The sequence below is a fragment of the Piliocolobus tephrosceles genome, chromosome 4, assembly GCF_002776525.5.
Source record: "Piliocolobus tephrosceles isolate RC106 chromosome 4, ASM277652v3, whole genome shotgun sequence".
NCBI classification, from domain to species: Eukaryota; Metazoa; Chordata; class Mammalia; order Primates; family Cercopithecidae; genus Piliocolobus; species Piliocolobus tephrosceles.
In genome coordinates this window covers 66,478,232-66,498,446 of record NC_045437.1, presented here as the reverse complement: position 1 = coordinate 66,498,446, position 20,215 = coordinate 66,478,232, and the positions used below count along the sequence as shown (strand labels likewise).

The following is a 20,215-nucleotide window of genomic DNA, read 5'->3' as shown; positions in this document are numbered from 1 at the left end:
TCCAGAATCTACAAAGAACTCAAACAAATTTACAAGAAAAAAACTTCTGCCGTTTTAAACCACAACATTTATGGTAATTTGTTACAGCAGCCAGAGGAAACTAATGTATCCATTAAGACATACAGAGGGGCAAGAGACCCATAGAGGACTGTCTTTCCCAGCAGACTAATCCTCTAGTTGTTCCTTTATTTTGCCTAAAAGGTTGAATTTTCTTCCTTAACTTTCCCACAGAATCATTCATATATAACCTTTGTGTGTGTAGTGAGCTTTCTCCAAGGTGTGGTGAGATCCACAGCAAGCCAATTACAGCAATACAAACAGACTAAACTACCGTGTTAGGCATCCCTGTTTCTGTAAGTTTCCAACCACACTGCTATGTTGCTGGTCATCCTTTCTTTCCCTCTTGTCATTGTTCCTGCTTCCCTCAAAGTCCTGTTCAGCTTCCTCCTTAGTGGCCCCGCCTCTTTATTACTGATACCCTAAAAGTTTTATCTGCACCTCAGTTTATCAAGGATTTTTCTACACAAAGATAGTTTCTCTCTAAAATATAAGTATAAAATATTTTCCCCATTAAATAATAAATGATTGCATCATAGTAATAGTGTTTAAAAAGAACTTTGAGAGATTCCATGTAGTGGTGGTGAATATGTGAGTGGGAGGGGGGGAGTGAGGGAATTGATAACAAGGGAGGAAGGTAGGATGGGACCAAGAAAACCCGGAATCAGAAGGATGTTGGAATTAGAACCAGTCAGAGCTACAGAAGCAAGGTCCTCAAGGCTGAGAATATGGTCTCATGCATTCAGATATCAAAGTTACAAGTGGAAGAATCTGCCAACTTAAAATGTAAGTAATGAGTGTATTTGAAAATAAATTTGTCATCATTGATTTTGGCAAAATCTGTGTAAATTAAGTACAAAAAATTGTCATGGTTATAAAAAAAAATCCTTGGGAGCAGTAAGGGGTTATTTATATGTAAAATATCATTACAGTCTCAGGAAGTTGAGCACAGCCTAGCTGTCATTCTGCACTACATGCTAGAGTGGAGATTTCCTCAGGATGAGGACAGTATTTTGAATTTCAATGATGATTAACAGTTTCTACAAGGTGGGAAATTATTCTCCTAGTGTACACTCTTGCTGAGAATTTGTAATGTTTGTGGATGCATTTGGATTTATTTGGATAAAAAAGGATGAGTTTGTTCCTGATACACATGAGATAGCTTTGGTTTTCTGTTCATGGTACCAGATAGCAACATTATATCGAAATGGTGACTTGAATTGACTGGAAAGTTTTAAAGAACGTTAAAAAAATTAATTTCTATTTTTACTTTTGGAGAAGGAAGAAATGATTCTGTCTTAAGCATCAGCATTTATTGCTTTCTATTGTTATTTTTAAACAATAAGACTTGGATTCAAGTGGGAGGTCATGCTGCCTCTATTTAAGTTAATCACATTTACCTAAAGGTCTTGTCAGATAATATAGCTTTTTTAAAAAAAACTTTTATTTTAGGTTCAGGGGTACATGTGCAGGTTTGTTATATAAGTAAATTAAGTTACATAAGGGTTTGGTGTACAGAAAATTCATCACCCTGGTAATAAGCATAGTACCTGATAGGTAGTTTTTCAGTGCTCAACCTCCTTCCACCCTCCACCCTCAAGTAGGCTCCAGTGTCTATGGTTCCCTTCTTTGTGTCTGTGTGTACTCAGTATTTATCTCCCACTTATAAGTGAGAAAATGTGGTATTTGGTTTTCTGTTCCCGCATTAGTTTGCTGGGATAACGGCTTCCAGCTCCATCCATGTTGCTGAGAAGAACATGATCTCATTCTTTTTTATTGCTGCATAATATTCCATATATATATATACACCATATTTTCTTTACCCAGTCTACCCTTGGTGGGCATTTAGGTGACTCCATGTCTTTGCTATTGTGAATAGCACTGCAATGAACATGGGCATGCATGTGTCTCTATAGTAAAACAATTTATAGTCTTTTGGGTATATACCTAAAAATGGGATTGCTGGGTCAAATGATAATTCTGTTTTAAGTTCTTTGAGAAGTCACCAAACTGCTTTCCACAATGGCAGAACTAATTTACATTCCTACCAGCAGTTTATAAGTGATCCCTTTTCTCTACAACCTCACCAGCATCTGTTATTTTTTTTTTTTTACTTTACTTTTTATTGATAGCCATGCTGACTGGTGTGAGATGATATCTCATTGTGGCTTTGACTTGTATTTCTCTAAAGATCAATGGTGTGGAGCATTTTTTCATATACTTGTTGGCCACATGTATGTCTTCTTTTGAAAGCATTGGTTAATTTCCTTTGCCCACTTTTTAATGGGGTTGTTTGGTTTTTTGCTTGTAAATTTGCTTAAGTTCCATACAGATTCTGTATATTAAACCTTTTTCAGATACATAGTTTTTTGAATACGCTCTCCCACTCTGTAGGTTGTCTGTTTACTCTGTTGATAGTTTATTTTGCTGTACAGAGCTTTTTAGTTTAATTAGGTCTCATTTGTCAATTTTGTTTTGTTGTAACTGCTTTTGGCATCTTTATCATGAAATCCCTGCCAAAGTCAACGTTCAGAATGGTATTTCCTAGATTATCTTCCAGGGTTTTATAGTTTCAGGTTTTGCATTTAAGTCCTTAAATCTATCTTGAGTTGATTTTTGTGTATGGTGTAAAGAAAGGGTCCAGTATCAATCTTCTACATATGACTAGCCAGTTATCCCAACACTATTTAGTAAATGGGCAGTCCTTTCCCTATTTATTTCTTTTTTTTTTTTTTTTTTTCAACTTTGTCAAAGATCAGATGGTTGTAAGTGTACAACTTTATTTCTGGGGCTCTCTATTCTGTGCCATTCATCTATGTGTCCATTTTTGTGCCAGTACCATGTTGTTTTCATTACTGTAGCCTTTTAGTACAGTTTGAAGTTGGATAATGTGATGCCTCTAACTTTGTTCTTTTTGCTTAGATTATTTTTGCTATTCAGGCTCTTTTTTATTCCATATGAATTTTAAATACAGTTTTTTTCTAATTCTGTTTAGGTAGTAATAGTTTGATAGTAATAGCATTGAATCTATAAATTGGATTGGGAAGTATGGCCATTTTAACAACATTGATTCTTCCTAGCCACAAGCATAAAATGTTTTTCCATTTGTTTGTATCATCTAGGATTTCTTTCAGAAGTGTTTTATAAGTCTGTAGAGATCTTCCACTTCCCTGGTTATCTGTACTCCTAGGTATTTTATTCTTTTTGTGAATTTTGTGAATGGGATTATTTTCTTGTTTTGGCCCTCAGCTTGGACATTATTGGTGTATAGGAATGCTACTGATTTTTGTATGTCAATCTTGCATCCTTAAACTTTGCTGAAGTTGCTTATCAAATCTAGGAGCTTTGAGCAGAGACTATGGCATTTTCTGGGTATAGAATCATATCATCTGCAAACAAATGGTTTGACTTCCTCCCTTTCTATTTGGATGCCTTTATTTCTTCCTCTTGTGCGATTGCTTTGGCTATGACTACCAGTAATATGGTAAATAGGAGTGGTGAGAGTCAGCATCCTCGTCTTGTTCTGGTTCTCTAAGAGAATGCTTCTCACTTTTGCCCATTCAGTATGACATTGGCTGTGGGTTTGTCACAGGTGGTTCTTATTACTTTGAGGTATGTTTCTTCAGAACCTAATTTGTTGAGGGTATTTAACATGAAAGGATGTTGAATTTTATTGAAAGGTTTTTCTACATCTATTCAGATGATCATGTGGTTTTTGTTTTTAGTTCTGTTTATGTGATTAATCACATTTATTAATTGGCATATGTTGCACCAACCTTGCATCCGAGGAATAAAACCTACTTGATCATGGTGGATTAGCTTTTTTATGTGCTGCTGGATTTGACTTGCTGGTACTTTATTGAGGATTTTTCTTCTATGTTCATCAGGGATGTTGTCCTGAAGTTTTCTTTTTTATCGTGTTTCTACCAGGATTTGGTATCAGAATAATGCTGGCTTCATAGAACGAGTTAGGAAAGAGTCCCTCCACCTCATTTTTTTGGAATAGTTTTAGTAGGAATGGTACCAGTTCTTCTTTATACATCTGGTACAATTCAGTTATGAATTCATCAGGTCCTGGATTTTTTCTGGTTGGTAAGCTTTTTCTTTCTTTCTTTTTTTTTTTTTTTTTTTTGAGACGGAGTCTTGCTCTGTAGCCCAGGCTGGAGTGCAGTGGCCGGATCTCAGCTCACTGCAAGCTCCGCCTCCCGGGTTTACGCCATTCTCCTGCCTCAGCCTCCCGAGTAGCTGGGACTACAGGCTCCCGCCACCTCGCCGGGCTAGTTTTTTTTGTATTTTTTAGTAGAGACGGGGTTTCACCGTGTTAGCCAGGATGGTCTTGATCTCCTGACCTCGTGATCCGCCCGTCTCGGCCTCCCAAAGTGCTGGGATTACAGGCTTGAGCCACCGCGCCCGGCCAGCTTTTTCTTACTCATTCAATTTCAAAACTCACTATTCCTCTATCCAGTTTTGATTTCTTTGTGGTTCAATATTAGGAGGTTGTATGTTTCCAGGAATGCATCTATTTCTTCTAGGTTTTCTAGTTTGTGTGCATAGAGGTATACATAATAAACTCTAAGGGTTTTTAGTGTTTCTGTGAGGTTGCTGATAATATCCCCTTTGTAATTTCTGATTGTTTATTTTAATTGCCTCTCTTTTTCTTTTTAGTCTAGCTAGCAGTCTATCTTCAAAAAAAAAAAAAAAAAAAAAAAAAAAAAGGAACTCCTGAATTCCTGAATTTGTTGATCTTTTATATGGGTTTTTGTACCTCAATTTCATTCAGTTTTTCTCTGATTTTGGTTATATGTTGCCTTCTGCTAGCTTTGAAGTTGGCTTGTTCTTATTGTTCTAGCTCCCGTAGGTGTGATATTAGGTTGTTAATTTGAGATCTTTCTAACTTTCTCACATGTATGTTTAGCACTATCAACTTTCCACTTAATATTGGTTTTGCTGTGTCCCAGAGATTCTCTCATATGTTGTATCTTTGCTTTCATTAGTTTCAAAGAATTTCTTGACTTCTGCCTTAATTTCATTGTTTACCCAAAAGTCATTCAGGACCAGGATGTTTAATTTAGATGCAATTATTTGGTTTTGAGCAATCTTCTCAGTATTGATTTCTGTTTTTATTGTGCTATTGTCCAAGAGTGTGGTTGGTATGACTTTTTAATTTTTTTTTAATTTGCTGAGAATTGTTTTATGGCTAATTGTGTGGTCAGTGTTAGAGTATGTACCTTGTGCAGATGAGAAGAATGTGTATTATGTTGTTTTGGGGTAGAAAGTTCTTAGATGCCTATTAGGTCCATTTGGTCAAGTGTCAAATTCAGGTCCTAAATACCTTTGTTAGTTTTCTGCCTCAATGATCTGTCTAATACTATCAGTGGGGTGTTGAAGTTGCCCATTATTATTGTGTGGTTATCTAAGTCTTTGTAGGTCTCTAAGGACTTGTTTTGTGAATCTGGGTGCCCCTATTTTGGGTGTATACATATTTAGGATAGTCAGATCTTCTTGTTGAATTGAACCCTTTACATGATATAATGCCCTTCTTTGTCCTTTCTGATTGTTATTGGTTTAAAGTCAATTTTGTCTGAAATTAGAATAGCAGCCTCTGCTTTTTTCACTTCTCTTTTGCTTAGTAGATTTTTCTCCAGCTCTTTAGTTTGAGCCTACAGGTGTCATCACATGTGAGATGGTTCTCTTGAAGACAGCATACAGTTGGGTCTTGCTTCTTTCTCCAACTTGCCACTCTGTGCCTTTTAATTGGGGCATTCAACCCATTTATACTCAACGTTCACATTGATTTGTGCGAATTTGATCCTATCATCATGTTAGCTGATTGTTATACAGACTTGATTGTGTAGTTGCTTTACAGTGTCAATGGTCTATGTACTTCAGTGTGTTTTTGTGGTAGCTGCTAACAGTCTTTCCTTTCCATATCTAGCACCCCCCTTAGGACCTCTTGTAAGGGAGAGGTCTGGTGATAACTAATTCCCTTAGCATTTGCTTATGTGAAAAGGATCTTATTTCTCCTTCACTTATGAAGCTTAGTTTGGGTGGAAGTGAAATTCTTGGTTGGAACTGCTTTTGTTCAAGAATGCTGAATATAGACCTCAAATCTCCTCTGGCTTGTAGTATTTCTGCTTGTAAGGTTCATTGTTAGCCTGATGGGGTTCCCTTTATAGGTGGCCTAGCTCTTCTTTCTGGCTGCCTTTAACATTTGTTCTTTATTTTATTTTTGGCTTTGGAGAATCTGATGACCACGTGTTTTGGGGATGATCATCTTGTCTGGTATCTTGCAGGGGTTCTCTGCATTTCCTGAATTTAAATGTTGTCCTCTGCAATGAGGTTGGGAAAATTTTCATGGATGATATCCTCAAATATGTTTTCCAAGTTGCTGTCTTTCTTCCTCTTTCTTTCAGGGATACCAATGAATCATAGATGTGGTCTCTTTACATACTCCCATATTTCCTGGAGGTTTTGTTCATTCTTTTTTATTCTTTTTTCTTTATTTTTGTCTGAGTTAATTCGGAGAACTGGTCTTTGAGCTCTGACATTTTTTCATCAGCTTGGTATATTCTGCTGTTAATACTTGTGATTGCATTACGAAATTATTGAAGTGAGTTTTTCAGCTCTATCAGATGAATTTATTTATTTCTTGAAATAGTCATTTTGTCTTTCAGCTCTTGTATTATTTCGTTATATTCCTGAGATTCCTTGGATTGGGTTTTGACTTTCTCCTGAACCTTGATGATCTTCATTTCTATTCATATTGTGAATTCTAGTTCTGTCATTTCAGCCACTTCAGGCTGGTTAGGAACCATTGCTGGGGAACTAGTGCTGTTGTTTGGAAATAAGGAGACATTCTGGCTTTATGAGTTGTCAGAGCTCATGGGCTGTTTCTTTGTCATCTGTGTGGGCTGATGTTCCTTCAGTCTTTGAAATTGCTACTTTTTGGATGGGTCGTTTTTTGCTTTTATCTTCTTTGATGCCCTTTGAGGAGTTCATTGTGGTGTTTAGTGAACTGGCATTGTCTCTGTAAGATTATAGGGAGCAAAGGCTCAGCCCTGCACTCCTGGGCTGCATACTCTAACTCTGAGGAACTGGTACTGGGCTCCCAGCTTTGTTCTCTGGTTCCTCAGGGTTAGGCATCTGCTGCACTGGAGGGGCCAAAGTGTTCACGGTCTATATCGTCCACAACACTCCGATGGGGAATGCCAGCCAAAGCTCTTTGTTGGGGTTGTAGCAGCAGGATCTATGCTCACTTTTATGTGACAGCAGCTGTGGCAGCATGGCTACATGCACATGTGTCAGCTGGGTTGGGGCTCCAGAAGGAGCAGGGCGGCAGCGTTTCTACATGAGCTCCTGCTGGTGGTACGTGGTAGCAGCACAGCAGGGGCAGGGCACCAGTGGGGATGAGGTTGCCAGTATTCCTGTGTACATTCATGTCAGCATAGCAGGGTGCCCACACATCAGCCGGGGGTGTGGTAGGATAAGCATTCACTGGCAGGGGAGGAGAGACAAGGTCTTCTGGCATGTGTGGGCCAGCAAAGCAGTGTTGGGGGGAAGTGGAGGGGTGTGGGGCGTGGGCAAGTGCATGCTGGCAAAATGGTGGGGAGAGGCTGTGGTTGGGGAGGCTGCCTTTGGGGGAGGCTGCAGGTAAACCATTGTGCCTCGGTAGGGGCTGTTCTGCTGGAGCCCTCCTGATGGCCAGGCATGGTCTGTCAGTGCAGGAGCTCTGATGAGGTGCCCTAGGAAGCACTCTGGTTGGGCATCTGAAGCTGCTCTGCAAGCAGCCATGGTCAAGTTGGAGCTCCTGGAAAGGCCAGCAGACGGGGAGATGCTCAGATAGGATTGGCCCCATCCCACGGGCAAGACTTCCCTGCTCTGTCCAGGTCCAAAAGTCACCCTAAAGCTAAAGTCTCCTATAGGAGCATGGCAGACCTTGAGGGATGGGCGTCTTTGGCCATGTTCTGCCATTGTCAAACCCTCTGGGCTCTGCGCTGGCTGGTGTCCTGCCTCTGCCACCTCTCTAAGCAGCTCTCTTTGTGTCAGCTCAGGTGTCCCTGGGGTTCATGAGTTCTGCTGCTAGGATGCCGGAAGTCCGTGGTAGGAACAAGTCACTCCTCTCTGTTCAACTCACCCCAGAAGTTGCTGGGGACCAGGAAGGATTCCTGGTGCAGGGCAACCCCGTGTAGGGCGCCTAGCTTTCTCCCCCTTCAGCCCAGCATCCGCGTCCTCCCTCATCCACTCTCAATGCCCCGCTTGCAAAGACTTGTTCAGAGTGTGTGCCATCTTTCCCAATGTCCTGGTTTCTTGGTGGGAGAGGTTTCTCCCGGCTGCCTCTAGTCCGCCATCTTGGCTTCCATCTTAGTATAGTTTTTGAATAACACAAAGAGGATTATAGAAAGCATATAAAATATTTATAGAAATTACATTTATTTTGAAGAGGTCATATCTAAAGTTAATAAAATACTCTTTAAAACATTTTGTTTTTTAGGCTGGACTGGGTGGCTCATGCCTGTAAATTCCGGCACTTTGGGAGGCCAGGTTGCCTGGGTCTCCTGAGGTCAGGAATTCGAGACCAGCTTGACCAATATGGTGAAACTCTGTCTCTACTGAAAGTACAAAAATTAGCAGGGTGTGGTGGTACACACCTGTAATCCCAGCTACTGAGGAGACCGAGATAAGAGAATCACTTGAACTCGAGAGGCGGAGGTTGCAGTGAGCAGAGATCATGCCATTGCACTCCAGCCTGGGTAACAGAGCGAAACTCCAATCTCAAAGTAAATAAATAAATAAATGTCAAATGAATAAATAAAACATTTTGTTTTTTAAATGAAAATAAAGGGTACTTTAAAAAATTAAAATAAGTTGAATCATTTAAAAATGATTCAATGATTTATTGAACCACAAAGAATAAAAGAAGTAATTCATATATAATAAGCAAACTAATTGATTTTTTATCTTGAGCAAAATATATAAATTAGTTACCCACAGTCACCTGTGACCTAAAAATATTAAATGGCAAATTTCAAAAATAAACAAGTCATAAGTTTTAAATTGTGCATCTTTCTGAGTAGTGTGACAAAATCTCACTCCATCCTGCCCAAGATGTGAATCGTCCCTTTGTCCAGCATGCTGTCTGTGGCCCCTGCCCATTAGTCACGTAGGAGCCATCTTGGTTATCAGATCAACAGTCATGGCATTGCAGGGATTGTGTCTGAGTCACCGTTATTTAGTTATGTATGTATTTATTTATTTATTCAGAGATGGAATCTTGTTCTGTGACCCAGGCTGGAGTGCGGTGGCACGATCTCGGCTCACTCCAACCTCCACCTCCTGGGTTCAAGTGATTCTTCTGCCTCACCCTCCCATGTAGCTGGGATTATAGGCATGTGCCACCACTCCCAGCTAATTTTTGCATTTTTAGTAGAGATGGGGTTTCACCATGTTGGCCAGGCTGGTCTTGAACTCCTGACCTCAGGTGATCTTCCCACCTCAGCCTCCCAAAGTGCTGGGATTATAGGCATAAGCCACCATGCCTGGCCAAGTCATCCTTATTTTACTTCATAATGGCCCCAAAGTGCAAGAGTAGTAATGCTGGCATATTGTTATAATTGTTCTATTTGTTATTAGTTATTGTTTTTAATCTCTTATTGTGTCTAATTTTACAAGTTAAATGTTATTATAGGTAGGTATATATAGAAAAAATAGTATATACTGTATAGGGTTTGGTGTTACCTATTGTTTTAGGCATCTACTTGGTTGGGGGGGGTGGGATGCCGAGACTTAGAACACATTCCCTTAGGATAAGAGAGGATTCATGTAATTCTCATTCCTGCACTAATAACAGTGTTTACCACATCATACTCAATAAGTTTATTGAGCAAAAATTAAATAAATGGGAAAGTAAAATCTATTTATTAACTGTGTGCATAAATTCATTAATTTTGTATTACGGATAGTTTTGAATATAGAGAGAAAAACCATAGAATCATGGAGAAAATATCACACGTTATCATACAGATATGAACAAGTTTATACAAGACTTATTACAAGCATAGAGTTCCATGGACTCGAAGTGTTATTATGTGACCATTTGAGTTATAGAGATGAAAGACATTTATAACCATTGCACTTTTAAGTCTATAGGCATAAATATAGGGATCCAATTCTTAGGACATGCCTAGCAAATGAAAGTCAGAGTCAAATGCAACCCAATGGGCCAGAGTTTCCCTTTATATATTATAAATGATATATTTGTGCATGTGACAGTCAGATTAGACACTGCAAATGAGGTTGAAATCAAATAGCTCATGCTTACAGTCCTAGTCTAGGGTAGGAGTAGCAATTTTCTTTCTTCCTTATTTTTATCATGATTCTTATTCTTATTCTTATTATTTTGGTGAGACGGAGTTTCAGTCTGTCACCCAGGCTGGATGACAGTGGCTTGATCTTGGCTCACTGCAACCTCCACCTCTGAGCTCGAATGATTATTCTGCCTCAGCCTCCGGAGTTGCTGGGACCACAGATATGTGCCCAGTTAATTTTTTTTTTTTTTGTATTTTTAGTAGAGACAGGGTTTCACCATGTTGGCCAGGCTAGTCTCGAACTTCTGACCTCAGGTGATCCACCCACCTTCGTCTCCCAAAGTGGTGAGATTATAGGCGTGAGCCACCGTGCTGGCTTTTTTATCCTGATTCTTATTTGTTGCAAGTGTATTATAATACACTAAAGGAAAATTTAAAAGCAGTGACATTACACTCACAATTGTACTCTTTGCTCTGTTAATATTCACATATATTTTTACCTCCTTCTTCTACTCTGAATATAATTTTGTATTTTATTTTTGTTAAGCACTTTCATCCTCTTCACAATTGCTGTTTTTTTAATGGCAGGATATAACTCCATCTAGTTTATATGCTACTATTTGCATATTCACTCCCCTAATCTTGGATATTCAGATAATTTTAATGCTGGTCATTAGGAACTAATTATTTTAGACTGCTAGAAATCATTAAAGCTGTTTAATATATATAAAGTATGTTTTCTTAGGCCACCTAAGACTGAGAGATGACATAAAATACAAAATTGTTATTAACAAAATAGAACTTCTGTGGCCCAACCACCTACTTACACATACGGAGAGCCTAAGTGCCTAAACACTGTTTTCTCATTCTTTAGGAGTAGACAACATTCTCCCAGACTCTACAGCGTGGTTCTCCTGGAAACTTTTGCTGCCCCCAATTGTATCCCCTGTGTCCTGGTCACTTGCACCATGGCCCCTGCCCTCTCTCTGCATGCCCTAGTTGCTCACCATTCTCTGCCCTCTTCCCTGTCAATCCTTCTGTAGCTACTGAGGACCAGTCCCTCAGGCATGGGAGAAATGTGCTCCACCTTCTTAAAGTAATGACATTCTGTGCTCACATTTAGAGATAGGCCTTACAGTTCTTATGTTTTTGTTCCGTATTCAATGGCGACATTGTTCCCCCTAGAAGTGTAGCATGCATCTTCAGGAATGGGCCAAATTGCAATCTGAGAGGCTATGTCAAAACCACACCTCTCTTCCCAAGTTCACCTCTTGCTTTTGGCCTTTACTCTCTTCTCTTAACCTGACTTTCTTCCTATGTATGTCCCTGGGCACCTTTTGCAAATGAGTCCCTTCTATGAAAAACCTATCCCTACCCCTGGCCCTTCAGTGTATGTAGATATGCTCAAATTTGCATTGACCACAAAAGTTAGAACCTTTTTAGCCACCCTTTCCTAAAAAAATGCATCCTTCAGTTCTGACACTGATATCATAGACATCAATAAACTTCCCTTGCCAAATTTTTGTGGTTGAATATAAAATAACGTGTTTTGTTTTATACATTATTTATACTCTTGTTGTTAAAAGACTTTTTCCTTTCTGAGTTTCACTGTTTTTTTTTTTTTTTTTTTTTTTTTGGAGGCAGGGTCTTACTCTGTTGCCCAGGTTGAAGTACAGAGGCACAATCACAGTTCACCGCAGCCTTGAACTCCTGGGCTCAAATGATCCTCCTGTCTCAGTCAGCCATTGAGATTACATGTGTGAGCTACCATGATTAGCCTTCGCTACATTTTCAGAACACAAATAGGTTAACTATATTGAATCCCCAATCATATATTTCTCTTTTGAATTATAACTTAAAATTAGGCTCCAGAAGAAAGTAGAATACATTTCATACTTATTAAAATTAATTCTTAAATTTTTTCCAAAAAAATTATTTCAGAGATGGTCAGGAATCCTCAGAAAAGGAGATCCTGTAAATTTTTGTTTATTTGATTTAGAGACAGAGCCTCTGTCACGCAGTCTGCAGTGCAGTGGTGGCTTCATGGCTCACTGCAGTCTGGACCTCGTGAACTCAAGCAATCCTCTCATCTCAGCCTCCCAAGTAGCTGGAACTACAGGCATGCACCACCATGCCCACCTAATTGTCTATTTTTTGTAGAGATGAGGTCTCATTGTGCTGCCAAGGATGGTCTTGCACTCCTGGATTCAAGCTATCCTCCTGCCTCAGACTCTAAGAAAAATAAGAAATCTACATTAGTTATCTTGTGTTTGATTATCTGGTTTACCTATGGATATTAAAATGGCAATCAGCCTGTTATGATCTAGGATGAAACACTATCCCCTTTTTATTGTGAAAATAGAGGAAACTAGTTAACTCTACATGAGGTAAAATGTTTGTATTTGGTGTAAGCTTTGGTGAGATTTACTGGAATACTTTGGCCTGGTTACAGTCAACACATGTATAACAAGGTCACCTTTGTTAAATATGTTGAGTTTTCTATGCAATTATTGCATTTCCAGGCATTCACATGAGGACAAAGAAGGAAGATTTATACTCTGGGTGATAATAGGCTCCTGGCAAAGCCCAAGTCAGTTGAAGACTCACTGCATCTCATAGAGAACTGGAAATGTATAGATTAATGAAGCAACTTATGACTTTCTGTGCCAGACTTTTCACCATTGCCATACTCTTCTCTTTCACACCCTAGGCCTGTTTAACATGATCTTTCTGGTGCCTGGGATGAGCTTTGCCTTCTTCTTTATGTAGTGAATTCCAACTTGCCCTCCAAGATCCAGATTAATTGCCACCTCCTCTGTGAAACCGTTGAACTTAGATTTACCCTCTTCTCAATACTGAGCTCAAGGCTCTTTTTACCACTCTTTATTTTAACACTTATACATTTTGATGCCATCTTTTTAGTAAAATTACCATAATGGAAATGCAAAGAGAGCAGGGAGAGTTGAGTTTTATTTATTTGCAGTATCCTCAGTACCTTAAAAAATGCCTGGTACAAAGGAGCTGTATAAATATACGTTGAATGGTCCATTTTTTAAGTATGTGTAGACACATGGGCATGGTTTGGAGGAAGGAAACAAGGTGAACCAAATATGGTTCTCATTATCCATATGATTCAGTTGAGCTATGAGGACAGATATCAGAAGATACAGGCATTGGGATTGCAAAGAAGAAATAGATGCTGAATTAGACAGAATACTTCCATTAAATTTTTATGAGCTATTTAAATATCATATGCCAAGTGTGAAATGATGACAGAGAATTGAGCTGTAAATACATATTAAGAGAAAAAGTATAGAGACTTGAGATTGTCCAGATTTATCAAAAGAGGCAGGATATAAAGGGAAGGATTTAAATAGCAGAAAAGAGGAGATTTAGTATCAATGAAATGAAGGGATGGTGATAAAGAAGGACATGCTTTGTGAGTAAAAATGAGCAGATCATTTATTAATAGAAATTCTGGACAATAAAGTTGAGAGATGAGCCAAACCTAGACTCAGAGTGGGTGACATTGCGCAAGAAAGACATTTAGCCTTCATGAGTTTCAGTTTCCTTATTTGTAATTTGTTAATAATAGCTTGGTTTTGCTGTTTCACAGGATTGTTGTGGCACTCAAATGAGTCAGGATGATTCTGACATAGGCACACATAAGCATTAAGAAACAGTAGGATGCAATTTGGAATAAACATTATAATTTAAATAGAGGAAAAATACTGGAAGGAAATACATCTGAATTAACTGTACTTACAGTAGAATGAAAAGATTATGAATGATTTTTCCCTCCAGTTTTCTTTATATTCCAAATCATTATTGAAGAACATATAGTAATTAAAATACATTTTATTAAAGAAATTATCCTAGGTGCTGAGAAAGTAACAGTGAATAAAAGAAACAAGGTTTGACTTCTCAAGGAGCTTACATTTTAGTAGGCACAGACAAAATAATATGGATATATAAGATAATTTTGGATAATTGCTCCAGTAGTGATACGGTGATAAAGAAGGGTGCTGCTGCTACACAGAAGGGCAAGGGAGAGCAGAAACCTATTTGAGCAAAGTCCAACATGCCGTGTTGGGGGAGGATGTTATAGGCAGTGGAACAGGCAGCTGCAAAGCGCATGAGCAGACTGAGCTGCATGTGTTCAAAAAACAGAAGGAAAGTGAGTGTGGCTGGAACACAGGGATGGAGGAGGAGAGTGGTGGGAAGTGAAGTCGGAAAGATACACCAGGGCTCGATCGTGAAGGACCTTTGAATCTACAGTGAGGAAATTAGATTTTATTCTCAGTTCAATGACAAGACCAAAGTTAATAATATACATATATGCATATATAGTAACACATATATGCCTATATATGTGATAAAATTGAACTGCTAAATGATAAAATGAACTCCATCATAATTTCCTGTCATTACATAATCTGCCCAGTTCTAATTAATGGGGGAAAATGAGGTTGTTGTATATACAGTCACATGTGTCCTTTCCAGCATTAGGTATTTTAAAAGTGAACGCAGTTTGGCATCATCTCTCCATGCTAGTATGTTGGATGATTGATAACATATTCAAATGCCATTTATTGAGCTCTCCACAATGGGATGAAGATAAATGTTGATTGAAAACACCAGTATTCTGAATGCCAATTCTGGTTCTCTGCTTAATTTGCTGTTATTTTCTTTTGCATTTTTTTATTATTCAAAAATAAAAAGGAGCAATGGTGCATATGAAAAATAGATGTTAAGGAGAAAATTTGCAGATGTTAAGCTTTGTAGATTTTGCTATAGAGCATTTCAGAATAAGTATTTGTATTTCTCTTGGCAGCACATTATTTGTAAGAAATAAAGAGCTGAACTCCTTGTGTGGACAAATCCCTGGTAGAGTGATTTTGGCACTTACAGAGGCACGTTAACTACTTTAAGTCCCTGTTGCTTCATCACTGACTTCATTATCCTTTCGGAGCACTCTATAGAATCTGCTCCCAGAAATGCGAGGCCCAATGGAAGAGCAAGCCTTTTTCTTCTGACCTTTTAGTGCCTAAAACAATAGACATATGAAATACTGTGCACTTGTAATGCTGCCTAGAAAGTAGGACATTTCTTTGTGAAAGCACATGTTAATGGAACTTTGATGTCGATTTTAAAGAGTCCATTCTGTCTTCAGTGTCTGAGAAGGTAAATATTGATCTTAAGCAACATGAGGCACATTCCCATCTCCAGAGAAAGCATTAATATACACACAACCTTCTTTCTGTAGGATGAAGAACTGGCAACATTAATGCTGTCAGTGCCAGACAGAGAAACATGATTTGCCTTATCTTTTCCTTCACTTCCTTTCCATCAGAAATAAGAATTTAAAAAAAATAAAGTCTATCAAGGCTTTATCTGCCTTGGTCTTTGTTCTGTTTTTTGAAATGATTAGCATTTCTTAATCATTCAGAAAGAAGCATCAAAAACAAAACCACTTTTGACAGTTCCCACTGGAATAGAAAAGATATGACACCAATCCCTACATTTTCATCCTCAAAAATGATAATGATCTCTTCTGAAAGAAAATGATACAATTTTCAAGGAGCTGTAATTTTCTATCTTCTTTGATGTAGTCATCAATGCCTTTTCAACAGATGTTTCATATAGAGTCCATGTCAAGATATTCAAGGTGATTCAGAATAAATAGATGATACCCTTCAGCCCTTGCCCTTGGGTGGCTTAGAGGCTTGTTGTTTTGGGAAAGACAAATATAACTCAAATTACTTAAGAATACTTAGAAGTAATTTAGTGGTTTTAAGTCTTGTGTTCAAATTTTGCCTTCATCCTTACCTCTTTCCAGCGGTGAGATATGCTTATCCCCTGGAACCTCAAAATTCTCTACAAAACAAAGATAATATTAGTAACTATCTTCTAGGGTTGCCATGAAGAGATTAATAATATAATGAATTATGCATATATAGTATTTAGCTTGGTGCCAGGCCTCCAAATAAGTACTTAAAAGGCAGTAGTTACTTTTTCTGGGTAATCGTTGATAAGTAATAATTATTAGGTCAAGCAAGTTTTCTTAAAAATGGCCTTCAAGAATTATATGACACACTTATATTCATGAATTGTAAATATGTGCTGTTTCATATTTTTCTTAATAGGCATTTTAAATTGTTGTTTGGCATACAATGTTGGTCTCCCAGAAGCAAAAATATTTTCTGGTCCTTCAAGTGAACAGTTTGGCTATGCAGTGCAGCAGTTCATAAATCCAAAAGGCAACTGGTAAGAATATTCTCTTCTTTATGATTTCAATAAAAACACAAAATAAATTTCATATTTGACTTCAATTGCTTTTTCAAATTGGTGCCTTTAATAAATGTACTATAAATGGGTGGCCCTCTAATATCCTTAAATGAGCAATCTTACTTTGAGAGTTGACAACTGCAGACTGATCATTAATGGGATGGTATAATAGTTCATTTTTTAAAGCCTGGATAGAAAATTGTCTCTAAATATTCAAAAGCAAATTTATAATACCAGTTTTGACCATCTAATACATAAGTAGGTAGATTGATAGATAGAATGATAGATTTGTCTTCATTTCTTATCACATAAACTGATATTCATTGAACTTTGTAAATCATCACCTAGTTATTAATGCTATCTCTGGGCCATTTCTAAATGGTAGAATTGTTCCCTAAATTTTTTCTTTAGCAAGGTTTTGTCTACTTGCTTCATTCTAAGTTAGCCTTCTCCCCTCCATGTGGTGAAGGGTCCTCACAAACATCAATGCAAAATGTACAAAGGTGGCTTTCTCTAGCATATTATCACTTTTTATTTTTGCCTCAAAGTGCCCCCAGTCTTTTCATGCTATGTGATGGTTACGTTTTCAAAGCATGGCCATTCTACCCAGGTGAAAAACAACCACCTCGATGGATATGGAAATCTAGTTCCCATAATAATAATGCAAGTGAACCCAGAGAAATGAGGTAATTTGAAAGTTGTATTTGGGAAGAAGAGCCATAACTCCTATTCTGCCAGAGTTAATGCCCACTTGTGGACACAGGTCCTGCCATGGGGATCTTATCTCCTTGTTGCAGCAGAAGGCTCCAGACCATCCCCACTCACCCTGGAACTTCAGATTCTGAATCTCCACTCTGTAGAGCTCTTTTCAATGAGTAAATGGGCTGTTGTTGGCTTATCAAATAAGAACTGTAATGTATGGCCAAGTGCAGTGGCTCACGCTTGTAATCTGAGCACTTTGGGAGGCTGAGGTAGGAGGATCACTTGAGCCTAGGAGTTAGAGACCACCTGGGCAACATCGGGAGACCTCATCCCTATTAAAAATCTAAAAATCAATGGGGTATGGAGGTGCATGCCTGCAGTCCCAACTACTCAGGAAGCCGAGGTGGGAGGATCGCTTGAGCCCAGGAATTTGAGGCTGCAGTGAGCTATGTTGGCACCACTGCACTCCAACCTGAGTGGCAGAGTAAGATCCTCTCTCAAAAAAAAAAAAAAAAAAAAAAAACTATAATACATAAGCCTTTTTTCTGTGTGAACTTCCATTTGATACTCTAAACAATTGAATTCAAAGAAAGGTTCAGGATCACATGTTGGGGCATGCCTGTCTATTTGATGAGGAAACAAAATGAAATCATCCCATGAGAGGGCAGCATTTCTCAGGAGGTGTCTTGGAGGATGTAAATCGTGAGCTGGGTTTTAAGCGGTGGGGATGAAGAGGCTGGAGATGAGTATTAACTAACATGAGGAGACTTGGAAAACAATGCATGTAGAGACAGTTTATCAATCATCTGGAAAGATAACATCTGGTTGGAAACTAAAGATTAGCAATTACTGTAACCATTTGGGATACGAGAGAGTTGCATGTCTAACAATTATCAAATGATGCTTTGATAATCATAAAGTGATGAGGAGGCTAGAAAGATAATATGGTCAGTATATTTTGACCTTGGAATCTAGCAGATGAAGTAGCTAGTGACCCACAGTTTTACATATTTAGCCCTAGTGTTTTCCCTCAGACTGCTATATTAAACAATTCATTCAATGTCTCCACTTTAATGGCCAGTAGACATCCCAAACTTAACTGGGAGAACACAAGTATCTGATTTTCTGCACAAACTAATGAGGCCAAAAAGCTTGGCTTGTCTTCTTTCTCCTCCCCTATATCTTATCCATGAGCCAGTCCTGTTAATCCTATCACCAAAATACCAATTATACTTGGCCATTCCTCACTGTCTCTCCTGCTGCCACCCTGGTAGAAGCCAACACCAGCTCCCACAGGCACTGCTGCAGCAGCTTCTCCACCTGCCTTCAGCTTCCCTTCTTGCCAGCTTTATTCTGCTCTCTTTGCTCTAGCCAGTGTGAACTGTTAAAAACATGGCTCGGCTAGGAACAGTGGCTCACACCTGTAATCCCAGCACTTTGGGAGGCCAAGGTGGGTGGATCACTTGAGGCCAGAATTTCAAGACCAGCCTGATCAAAATGATGAAACCCCATCTCTGCTAAAAATACGAAAATCAGCCAGGTGTGGTGGTGGGCACTTGTAATCCCAGCTACTCCAGAGGCGGAGGCAGGAGAATCGCTTGAACCTGGGAGGTGGAGGTTGCAGTGAGCCAAGATCATACGACTGCACTCTAGCCTGGGTGACAGAGTGAGACTCCATCTCAAAAAACAAAAACCACAGCTCACTCCCTAGATTAAAATTCCCTAAAGGATGCTCTGTGATTGGGTGTCAGCCTGTCTTTCCTATTACCATCTTTTACACTTTCTCCTTTGCTTTCTATGCTCCAAGGACTAAGTCTTTTGTCTGTTCCTTGAACATGCGTAACTCATTCCTGTTTCAAAGCTTTTGCAAATTCTTTTCTCCTGCCTGGAAGAGTCTTCCCTAAGATCATCACTCAAATGTTTTTCATCTTTCAGTCTCAGCTCAAATGTTTCCTCCTCATAGACCTTTCAGAGCAACCCTATCTATATAGCACTCAACTGCTGAGTCACTCTAGCCTTACAGGTGGATTTATTTTCTAACAATTAGTACTATCTTAAATGATATATACTTGTTTTTATATGCTCATTATCTGTCTCCTGCCACTGTCTCTGAGTTCAGGGACATTGTTTTGTTGACTGCTGCATTCTCAGCACCCAGACTGATATCTGGCACTGAGTAAAGGATCAATAATTATTTGTTAAATGACTAAATGGAAGTCCTAATTCTAAATGATTTATCCCAAGTGCTATACAAAGTGAGCTATAGTAGACTGACTTAGGACCTATGAGGTGAAAGGGAGGTTCAGGTGAACTCCACTGTTCTAGTCCATAGATATGTCCTAGCTGAAGACACCTGGCACTGAATTTGAAGTGATTCTTTTAAGTAACAGCTTTCCTGGGCGGAGTAAATCTAAGAGAAAGAGCCAACATCAGTAATAGACATTATTGAAGGTGATAAGCCTTTCAAGGATTGTAAGGGGCTCAACCACCGGCCATGCTGCAGGTTGGAAGTTGAACAAGACGAAAAGGGACACAGAGTTGAGAGGATCCCACCAGGCGGAGTCCTGGGAACACGAGAGGCAGCCATATCTCCTTTCTCTATGTAAGATTCCCTCTAAGTATCCAAGACATTGTTAAAAGACAAGTATATTTGGCCGGGCGCGGTGGCTCAAGCCTGTAATCCCAGCACTTTGGGAGGCCGAGACGGGCGGATCACGAGGTCAGGAGATCGAGACCATCCTGGCTAACACGGTGAAACCCCGTCTCTACTAAAAATACAAAAAAAAAACTAGCCGGGCGAGGTGGCGGGTGCCTGTAGTCTCAGCTACTCGGGAGGCTGAGGCAGGAGAATGGCTTAAACCCGG

The 20,215-nt window shown here is 39.0% G+C and overlaps 1 protein-coding gene across 2 annotated transcripts in view; it reads left to right on the top strand.

Moving 5' to 3' along the window:
* The window catches only part of ITGA2 (integrin subunit alpha 2), a 106,611-nt gene that overhangs the window by 22,826 nt on the left and 63,570 nt on the right, over positions 1–20,215 (top strand). The window contains exon 2 of one of the 2 annotated variants that reach the window (XM_023210557.3): positions 16,508–16,628. The exons of the other annotated variant lie outside the window; for it this stretch is intronic. Within the exon in view, the coding sequence (XP_023066325.2) occupies positions 16,508–16,628 (121 nt within the window). The remainder of the gene's footprint in view (positions 1–16,507; positions 16,629–20,215) is intronic. 2 annotated transcript variants of the gene reach the window in all.